At 35.5% G+C, this 11694-nt stretch overlaps 1 protein-coding gene across 2 annotated transcripts in view; it reads right to left on the reverse strand.

The window, feature by feature from the left end:
* Nucleotides 1-10457, reverse strand: part of LOC115216422 — a 128237-nt gene extending 117780 nt beyond the window's left edge. For both annotated transcript variants that reach the window (XM_029785758.2, XM_029785748.2), the window contains exon 1: nt 8700-10457. In XM_029785758.2, the coding sequence (XP_029641618.1) occupies nt 8700-9057 (358 nt within the window). In that variant the 5' untranslated portion in view covers nt 9058-10457. The remainder of the gene's footprint in view (nt 1-8699) is intronic.
* Between the last annotated feature and the right edge of the window lie 1237 nt (nt 10458-11694).

The raw sequence follows: 11694 nt of genomic DNA on the forward strand, positions 1-11694 counted from the left end.
AAGCTTACATTAAATACATCCATGGTCAAAGATATCTTGGCACAACCTATATTTTATGTTGTCATAATCTAAATTAGGTTAATTAGCAAAAAAATATCTTATGCATTGCTGAAATGGTTAGAGATGTGTCTAGGTAAATAAACTGTAAATAAACTGGCAGAATGCAACAGGAAGTTGTTACTGAATTTTTCTCAAGAAAAATCATGAATCTTCAGAGTTTGGCATGGAGATCCATGATCACCGAAGTCTGTAGGCATGGCACATGAAAAGAGACCGCTAGAAGAGTAACCTTTTATGTTGTTATAGTTTCCATTACAAAGTAATGCAATATGTGTAACTGCTTTGTTGTCCAGCATTCTCTTAACAAGTGGTGTTCATGAATTTTTGCAGAAGGAAGGATAGCAACACATCCATGAAATTAGATTTTCTATGATTCATAATCTCTTCTTATGTGGTCAAATGACTTCATCATCTGTCATTTTGTAGTAACAACAGCACTGACATAAAGACCGAACTTGTTTAGCAACTTCTTTACTACTGTATATAATGTGTGCTTCTGTAACAGACAGAGTATGACAAACTGTCACTTAACAGTCATCATAATGTGACAGAGTAGATGTCAAATACAATCTAAGAGTAAATTTCAAGAGAAAAACTGGGACAAGTCAATACCCCAATCTTACTAAAGTATTAACAGGTAATACAACTCATAAACTTAGAACTGCTTTGCTTAATCTTCAGCTTAAATTTGGTGGTTTGACATATAGCAAGTTAAGACAGTAGCTCCTGCACTTTAGTATATCTAAATGCAGTGGAACTACACACACAGACACATACCTAGCCAAAAATAAACCTCTGTAACTAGCTTTTGTTGACATGGAGAAAGCCTTTCCCTTATCTGGTGGTCAATGCAGAAACTAGGGATAGATGAATGGTTAGTGAGAGCTGTACAGCCATGTACAGGGATGCTATTAGTAAGGTGAGGGTTGGCAACGAGTACAGTGAAGAATTCCAGGTACGGGTCCACCAAGGATCAGTCCTCAGCCCCTTCTTATTCATCATAGTCCTCCAGGTAATAACAGAGGAATTCAAGACAGGATGCCCCTGGGAGCTTCTCTATGGTGATGACCTTGCTCTAATAGCTGAGTCACTATCAGAACTAGAAGAGAAGTTTTAGGTGTGGAAGCAAGGTCTAGAATCAAAGGGCCTTAGAGTCAATCTAGCAAAAACCAAAAGTCTTAATAAGTAGGAAGGCAGACAAACCACAACTCTCTTCAGGTAGATGGCCCTACTCGATCTGTAGAAAAGTTGTAGGTAGAAACTCCATAAGATGTACCCAGCTGACTGGTCCAGTGCCGGGTGCATGTGAAAAGCACCATCTGAGTGTGGTCAATGCCAGTACTGCTTGACTGGCCCTCACATCAGTGGTACATAAAAAGCACCCGTTACACTCTCGGAGTTGCTGGCATTAGGAAGGGCATCCAGCTGTAGAAGCTTTGTCAGTTCAGATTGGAGCCTGGTACAGCCTTCTGGCTTGCCAGCCCCCAGTCAAACCTTCCAACCATGCGAGGATGGAAAGCGGACATTAAATGACGACAATGATGATGATGATGATGATGAATTCTACCTTTACAGTGCTTTATTTTGCTAGAAAATAATACTATTGCATTGTTTTAATATTTATAATATATACATATATATATATATATATATATATATATATATATATGAATAGAAGTTATTCATTTAAGTGCATTACATGAAATCTGGTATTATGCATCCACTCTATTAGTAGTTATGTTGATCAAGAAAATTTGTACAAACATCATATTCGACATGGACTTCAAGAAGTGAGTATGAATAAGATTCTCACATTCTAATAGTTGACTATTCCTGAACTAGTCTAGTTTTAGTTTTCTAATAACAAAAATAAAAATATTTCTGAATGATTCAAGTAGAATATGTTTTTGTCCTGGAGTACCTCAATTCAACTTTCTAAAACCCATTAAATAATCCACTGGGAAAACTTTAGATCACATATCAGTAGTAGTAGAGCGGATAAAGTAATGTATACATTGTATCAATGCTATAAAATGATAAACATTGCCCTTTTCAAGCCCAGCCAGGCTCATGGGCCCAGTTTCCGTGGTGTATGTGTTCCCCCCAGCTGGATGGGACGCCAGTCTACTGCAGCGTTACTCAAAAAGCAGGAAGAGAGAGTGAGAGAAACTTGTGGCGAAAGAGTACAACAGGGGTTGCCACCACCCCCTGCCTGGGAATCAAAACCACGATCCTTAGACTGCGAGTCCACTGCCCTAACCACTGGGCCATTGCGCCTCCACTATCAATGCTATACTGGTAGTAATATGAATAGTTAAAATAACTTGTTGGCTTTGAGTTTGATTCTCAGTATCACTATGTCAATGCTAGGCTCAAGTAAAAAAACTTCTGTAAAGAGGGTTCTTTGCTTTATTTCATTCTTCTTCCACTTTCATGCAGTTAGCTTCCTCTTAAGGATCTGGATTTAGATTTTGTTAAGCAGTGAGGCTTTGTGCACTTTTGGCATGGCTGGACATTGCAAAATAATCATGTCACATGATCATTTTACTGCATGCTTAATCCTTTAGCATTTAAACCAGCTACATCTGGCCCAAAATTTCCTACCTGCTTTATGTTCAAACTGATCAGATTTGGCCTCTCATGCCTATCTAACAATGTCATTGTAAAAATATACAATCACATTGAAATCTCAAAGCAATGAAGTAATGTATGATTAATTCAAACTGATGTGAATATGATACATTTGACAGAGTAATCTGAATGCTAAAAGGTTAACGGTCAATTTTAGACTTGGGTATATTCTGCACAACATAACTAGATATAAGTCTACACCAGCACTAACACCATCACACATACTTCACAAGTCCATTGGCAATAGGGAAAGAGGCAAAATCGACTGGTAGAAGAAACTACTGGACATCTTCAGCTTTGACTCTGCACACAGGTAGCTATAGGGTGATGGTCATTTTCTGTCTTGCTGAACTCTTCTTAATCAGTGAAGTGACAAGAGAGTCCACACTAGATATAAGTAATTTTAGAGCAACCAGAATCCACATTAGATAAACAAATAGCTAGCTTAGTAGCCTTTTTCCTTGATTTAAGCTTGTGAATGGATTCTGGCGATTTTATTGTAAACTTTGGTATAGCTGTCTCATTATTTTAGAAAATATGACTAAGGTGCATTTAACAGTAGGCTCTTCAATTACAGACAATAAATAGCATGCCAAAATTGTACTGTATAAAAAAAAAGCTCTGTAATTTCTATATAATCTTTTTCAGCCAATGAAAATTAGTGTCTTTTTTTTAATATTTTATTTTAACAGGCAGTTGATTTGCCACATGACTCCATGCTGCATTCTTGAATGAGAGGGAGATGATTCAGGTATAAAGTGGTTCTGTGTGTAATGAAGATGTGATAAGTAGATGTTGTTATTTTAAGCATTCTGAAGCTGGCAGAATCATTAGAGTATTGGAAAAAATGCCTTTCAGTATTTTTTCTAGTCAAGTTCTTGGGTTGATGGTATCTACTAACCTCTCCCTTCAATTCTGCTAGCCTTGTACCTAAATCAGAAACACATTACAAGCACAGGTGCGTGGTATGAAGCTTGCTTCCCAACCACATGGTTCTGGGTTCAATCCCACCGCATGGTACCTTGGGTGTCTTCTACTATAGCCTCGGGTCGATCAAAGCCTTGTGAGTGGATTTGGTAGACAGAAATTGAAAGAAGACTGTCATATAATATATATATATATATGTAAGTATGTATATTTTGCGTGTGTGTATTTATCTCCCCACCATCACTTGATAACAGATGGTGGTGAGTTTATGTTCCTGTAATTTATTGGTTTGACAAAAGAGACCAATAGAATAAGTACTAGTACCTACAAAGAATACTTTAGGGTGGTGCTCCAGTATGGCTACAGTCAAATGAATGAAACATGTAAAAGAATAAAAGAATATTACCTATTCAAGGAAAGGAGGCCTTATAAGCTTATGGCAACTTTTATTTACCGGATATCATAAAAGAGTGCTTGAAAGAATATGGAAACAAAACCTGTATTTTTTTCTTGAGTCATAAAAGATGTCAAAATTCAGTTAATTCATTTGAAGAGAAAATTCTTATCAATACAAAGGATATTCAACTACAAAAGTATTAATAGATTCACTTTAATATTCTCATCATATCTATATACACCCAGCTGAGTTTTGAATAATCTTAATGTTTGCTTCTTCAATACCAAATGAGATGTTAAATGGAGATTCATTAGCCTAGAAGCTATGACAAAAGCAAAATCTTCAGATCTTAAGAAAGCATCATTAGACCACTACCAGAATTGCAGAAACAAACTTGATTAGAAAGATTAAATAAAATCTGAACAAAAGCAGAAGTAGATTCTCCAAGGCATCTTTTTCATCTCAACAGGTAGCCAAAAGTAAACTATGTGCTCTATATTTCTATGTTCATCAAAATCAAGAGCTTTTATGGTACATCTGAAGAAGGGATCTCCTTGAAAATGTTGACATTCTTTACTAACCATTAACCCTTTTGTTACCAGATTTCTGTTGAAATACACTACTTTTGCTTCAATTAATGTTTAATCTTTTAGCATTTAAACTGGCCATATCTGGCCCAAATATGCCTCTTGTTTTTAAGTTCACACTGGCCAGGTCTTAGCCTCTCACACCTACCCTACAATATCATCCTAAAAATAGACAATAATATCATTGAAATCTCAAAGTTATGAAACAATACATAACTAAATCAAAACAATATGAATAAATAAGTTTTACACTCGGCAGAGTAATTTAAACACTAAAGGGTTAAAATAATGAAGAATTTAGTAAAATAATTTAATAATTATTAAGCTGATGTTTGGGACATAAACTGAAATTTTCTTTTGTTTTGGAGGTGAATGGGTTAGAAACCTCTTTAAAATATAAGTTTGCATTATAGAACTAAGGGCAGAATCAAGGGAGTTGGTATCAAAAGGGTTAAATAGTTAACACTTAAACTACAAACGGTGTTAATTTTCAATATCATATACATATTTTACTTTTGTTTGGTTAGATAAAGGTGATAAAGAAATAAAAGTTTCAGAAAGTTTTGTGGGCAATATACTGCTATAAGCTGAATTTTGCTTCAATGGTGGATTGGGTGAAATTGTAGAGATGCTGGGACAAAGTCAAGTAATGTTGTGTTACAGGTAATCATAGGCAAGGAATAAAGATATAATTTCTTTTAATGGATAACAGAAACATGATAGGTGGAGTAGGCATACTGCTAGCAGATATATAGATAATCAAGGTAATTGAGGCAGATTGATTTACGCAATGGGAAAATTAAGCTTAGGCTAGTTTTAGACACGGCAGTGACATTCATCTCTGCTTATGCGCAACAGGATTATGAACGATTACGAGATCTTTCAACAGCCTACCTCTAATATGAATGGTAGTGACCTCACCACCATGGCTGGTGACTTTAATGAATAAGTTAGGCAATATTTTGTGGTATACATGGGTTATATAGCTATGGTGCCAAAGAATAAGGAGGAAACATGGCTCCTGGAATACTATGATGCAAATGGCTAAACAGTACTTTTTGGTTATCTCCACACGTTTTATGAGAAATATTGGTACTTTTGGTTATTTCCCTCAACTAAAAAAATTGTTTAACCCTCAATAAAAAAAAAAAGTGTAAAGATGAAACATCTTATTGAATCTGATAATATTTTTATAACAAATCATACAAAACTGAAAAGATTAATAAACATGAAAACAGAAAAAATTAAACATCTTACTGAATCTGATAGCATTTTTATAACAAATCATACGTTGCCTATTGAGGAGGCCAAATGTCAATAATGTGCTGAAGTACTGAATCAAAAGAATTTAACTCTTTTAATCCAATCTCTTGTTTCCACAGAAACCCAATTTTTTAGAGGGGAGATAATCCAGTTTTTTTAATGGGGGTGAGGTAACTCATCAGCAGGTGGGCTGCCCTAATAAAAAAATTCAACGTAATTTTTTCCTTAGGTATACAATTCAGAAAGTCCCAAGTTGAAACAATTGACCCCAGTACTTATTTTAAAATCTGATACTTATTCTGTTCCTTTTGGTGAACAGCTCAGTTGTTGAGTGGTGACGGGCAGCAAACACACACGACTGGTTTATACTTTTGTTTATATGCATAAACATGCAAATATATAGCCTCTCATCCCTTTAATATGCCTCTCACAAATCTCTCCAATCATTCACAGGTCTGTTACCTATGTCACTATTGCCTCTGTCTCTATAATTTGTACTCTTATTGCTCAACTCTTGATCACTATCTCCTCACCTCACTGTGCTATGCAGCCAATGTAACTAAGGATAGTTGTGGATCTCTTTGATTCACCATAGTTTCCAGTGTACCTAGGGATACCATAAGAACTATCTGACCCTCTCTTCAACATTCCACATCTCTCTCTCTCTCTCATCCTTATCACCCAAGCTCTCTATCTTGAGATATATACTTAAAAGACCTCATCAGATCTGTATGTAACTCATACTCTACCTATAATCCTCACTGGCTATTTGGTATTGACATTTATAACTCACTCTCTCACCTCTATTGTTACAAGTGTTGGTGCTACATAAAATATACTAAGTTCACTTAGTTAAGTGTAGGGTTGTGAGGACCCTTTAGTCTTGTTAAAGATATAACAAGCTCTCTGGCACCAGTGCACTCTGTAAAGTGAATGACTTAGTAAAGGTACCAAGCCAAAGAAACCTAAGCAAAAATGCACACTCCACTCTGACCCAGTTAGGAAGCAGAAATGAAACCTTTGCATGGAAAATGGATATATGATAACAAAAATAATAATGTTGAATATTTAATAGAGATGTAATTACAGAAGTCAACTTTCAAATCATGCATAATCTAAACACATTGATAACACTGTATAACAATTTTCTTTTTGTTTTTCTTTGGTCAGTAAGTGTTATATTCTTCTATCTAGAAATCAATGGAAATGACTACTATTCCCTTCAAACTTTGCTCTTGTGAAAATCAGTCTTCCACACGTACACGCTTGTCCTTTCAGGCACTTAAAAAACACCCACACTGGTGCTGCATACATGCACCCATGCCAGTGGCATATAAAAAGCACTCAGCATACTCTGAAAAATGTCACATAGTTGAGTCAAGTCATCCTTTAACTAAATAAAAACTACAAGAGCTTCACACACACCAAAACCTGGAGTCAAAATCCCCAAAACTTACACATTTCTTTTTCATCATAATTATTATAGTACAGATATTTTAATTTGATGAATATTATATGATAATTAGTGAGCAAAAACAGAAAGGATAAAGAACATCTAATAAGAACTATATTTTGAGACAGATGCACTGCCTACAAGAAAAAGCATATATTGAAATACTGCAATTCTGGATACATTATGTCAAAGAAACTCAAAATATAAACCTGTATTAAAAAACATTTCAAAAATCAACGACACTTTCAACCACTTAAAATGGCCGCCACATGGAAATACAGGACTTAAGCTTTAGTAATCAAACCATTTTGTAAAGACAGTACATAGACATAGTACAACAACAGGGATGGTGATAATACTGTGATAGGGTGAAGATCAACTTCATTAATTTCTGTTGCCTTCAGAAGTGCAAGAAAATAACCCTTTAAGTCAGCAAAATCAATACAGTCAGTATATAGGTATATATTTTGCTTAGCAGCTTATATTACCGACTTTTACAAGGCAGGGTTTATGATTACAATTTTAGTTTCAATAATTAGAGTTGTGCCTCTATTGAGATTGAGTTTATCAACTTAATTCTATTTTAGAATAACAGATAAACTGCACTCAGAGATCACAATTCCTATTACTGTTATAATTAGGAGTAAAAGAATAGTACTAGAAATCAACTTGATATTCGTATTTGATCAAAATGACTTTAACAGTAAATTAACAAAAATTCATTTTCGAGGTTGCTGTTATTGGTGGTGATATGGGGAAATCAACTTTCAAGTGTATTTAACAGCCTAATAACAGTTCTTGATAGCAAGTCGTTGAGGCAGAAGGTTTTCTCTTCAGCTGAAACACGTATAGTGGTTTCACAATTAATTAATCAGCAAAATGCCAAACTAATGATACTGCATGTTTTTATTTTTTAATACACAAATAAACTGTATACATTATTATTATTTGCTCGAGTTCTTGAAATATTTATTACAGCAAGTTTAGCGGTCAAGTACAAACCACTCACTTGATTCGTATTTCTTCAACAAGTGGAAACAAAAACAAATATTCAGTGACGTATGGGCAAGATGAATGATTTACAAAAGCATTACAAATGGAGTTTCTTTTTGTTTGTAATTAAAAAAAATTTTTAAGGCTTTCGTTTTAGTTTCAATTAAAAACTAATTGTTAAAGTGTTAGTAGTACTAAGCACATAAAGAGTCCATATATTTTATAAATCAGTTTTAGACACTGAAACTAGGCTCAAGTCTGCCTCTTAATATTGGACATGGGATTATGTCAATACATATATTTGTAAACTTCTGGTTTCCCAAACGCAACGTAACTCTCTTCTTTCAAACAAGTGATATCAAAATGTAACAAAAAAGTCAACACTTACTGATTTGGTAAATAACAGCCAAAATGATGAACAGTGATACAATGTGTTGGAACACAAGTGAAGGTAACTTGGAGTCATCGAAATTTTGTTGGTGTTTCTCTGTTGGATGAGAAAGATCCGGTACTTTGCTGGACTTGTGTTGAACGTTATGCTTTAAATGAAGGTCATTGGAAGATGACAACTCCGGATCGAGATATAATCCATTTGAGACAGCAATGAATGGCATTTGAGGAGCAGTCTGACCAGCTGAGGACTGAGAGATTCCAGCTATTACACCAATCAATAATATTAAAAGCATAGACATGGTGATAAGATCAGATCGTCTAAGAAAGGGTAAAAATGACACTAACGAAGTCATTGTAAGAAAAACAAGTTTTGACACCTGAAGTGTCTTTCTACTTGGTGAACGTAAATATAAAATTAACTCGCCCTACATATAACTAAGCAAAAATATGTTAGGAAGAAAGTTAAACTAGACTATGTGTAAGGAAAGCTAAGATATTTGACAATCTAACGAGATATCCAAATAAACTAATCACGTGTATCAAGATACAAAAGCCATATAACACGATTCCGACAACACGTGGATCCCCTGGGAACAATCAATGTGCTTCACCCATTCACTAATAACCACAATACTTTTATTTACAACCTTTGTAGGCCATGTGGCTAACAATTGTACGCAACTTTTTAAACATCACAAAATGACTAAATAGAAATAGGTTTATTAGACTTAAAACAAATGAAATCAAATCACATCGGTCTCTCTTTCTTTATATATTTATATAATATAGTGAACAATTAAGCAAAAACACATTTATAACTAGTTTACTAAATCGATTTATAAATATAAATGAAATGTTATTAATAAATGCTTTGTTTGGTTTTACAGAAAGGTTGAACGAATCTTCAACACAAATAAATATACAATACGGAGCTAGAAAAAAATCTAGCCTCTAATACATATAAACAGTAGTTGGTATTGATTTATTTCGATTTAGTAAAACACTGTGTTTATCAAGAACAGGAAAATATGCAGTATAAAATAACAAAAAAAACATGAAACCTTATACGCATGAAATATATAAATAAATATAGCAGAGTGCGGTTAAATATTAAGGATGCAAACTGAATTTGAAAGTTTGGAAAGGAGAAAAAAAAGGAGGGGAGGGAAGGGGGAAGAAAAAAAAACTGAAGCAAAAAGACGGCAAAGGAAGGTATCGATATGCTATGGTACAGAAGAATAACAAAGAGACAAGTTAAAAAGAAATATCTATAAAAGAGGGCAAGTTATATGAGGGACTATGTGATGTGTGTGTATCCTAAAAATAATATCCCTAGATACACACACGTATCACACAGACACTTTCTGGAAACATCACCATAACCTTACTGGTCAGACTGCTCCTACAGTAACACATACAGCTATCGTCGGTGGTCATAGTAGAGTATTCACTTGATGGTTGGTGATAGTACTGTCTGTTGGCAACTTGAAGAAAGTACACGTGCGGATCTCCCTTAACAGGGGGTGACATACTGTGACGATTACGGCAAAACTTGAATAAAATAAAAACAACCGACAAATATGGTGTGGTATAAAGTATTCGATATGACAAGGAGGCTTCCGACTACTGGACAGTATTATGCAGCTAGTTGTTAATGTCTAAACATTAAGTATAGAACCTTAATTACACCAGCTGTACAACACTGCACAGTAGGAGCTCCTCTCGCCTCCGCGGACACTCAGTGGAGAGAGCGCATGCGCAAAAAATTGCTTCCCTCCAAGATTCCGGTTAGATATGTGTATGGAAGCACATACGCATTATAATCGAAATATTGTTTTGAAAACGTTTTAAAGTAACCGGTTAAAAGTATTAAGCAGCTTCAACTAAATCTCCAGGCAAAAAGCACTGCATTCTACATGTCTCTCAATAATATCACTGTTAATGACATGATCCCCGAACAGTCTGACGCTGAAGAAATGACTGAATATTGATTGTACAATAAATGGTAATTTACATCGAGCTAATTGACATCGAGTTCAAATCCAACGGGATACTGGTGCAGGTAAATTCAATAATTCCGGATTCACTGATCTTAAATTTAATTTCAAGTGCCACCGAGGTCTGTTTTACCTTTCATCCACGCGGGATCGATAGAAAAGTACCAATTCATGGTGCAGGTGGGTAGATGGGTGGGGCTAGTAGAAAATCTTACCAAAAACCTTGCAGTGTTCGCTCTGGCTCTTGGTGTTCTGAGTTCCAATTTCTCCATTGTTTACTTGGGTAATAGACTCAATCCGCTGCCCGTTTTATCACGACCGTGTCACATATAAGGGGCTTCTAGCGAAGGCATACCTACACAAGTATACCCCACCGATTTTATTTCCTCATAATTTTCAGAAAAATTGATATATTTTAATAAGATAGGAAAGGGACCCAAGCCCTTGCTCATTGTGCTTGGTCTGCGAGATCCCCAGCCTCACCGTATGTGATTTTTCCTAGTGGGGATATGTAAAGGATCGCGTTTATATTCCATCGCTACCCACTAATCTCGTTGGCCTTAAACGAGTCTCTGAAAATTTGACGATGATATTAGATTGAAAGTTTTCCTTGAAACGGACGTAAGATTATGTGATGTAACAGAATGTTATATAAGCGAGCTGGCAGAATCATTAGCACGCCGGGCGAAATGCTTAGCGGTATTTCGTCTGCTGTTACGTTCTGAGTTCAAATTCCGCCGAGGTCGACTTTGCCTTTCATCCTTTCGAGGTCGATAAATTAAGTACCTGTTACTCACAGGGGTCGATGTAATCGAATTAATCCGTTTGTCTGTCCTTGTTTGTCCTCTCTGTGTTTAGCCCCTTTTGCGTAGTAAAGAAATAGGTATTTCGTCTGCCGCTACGTTCTGAGTTTAAATTCCGCCGAGGTCGACTTTACTTTTCATCATTTCGGGGTCGATAAATTAAGTACCAGTTACGCACTGGGGTCGATGT

Source organism: Octopus sinensis, linkage group LG1 (assembly GCF_006345805.1).
Source record: "Octopus sinensis linkage group LG1, ASM634580v1, whole genome shotgun sequence".
NCBI lineage: Eukaryota > Metazoa > Mollusca > Cephalopoda > Octopoda > Octopodidae > Octopus > Octopus sinensis.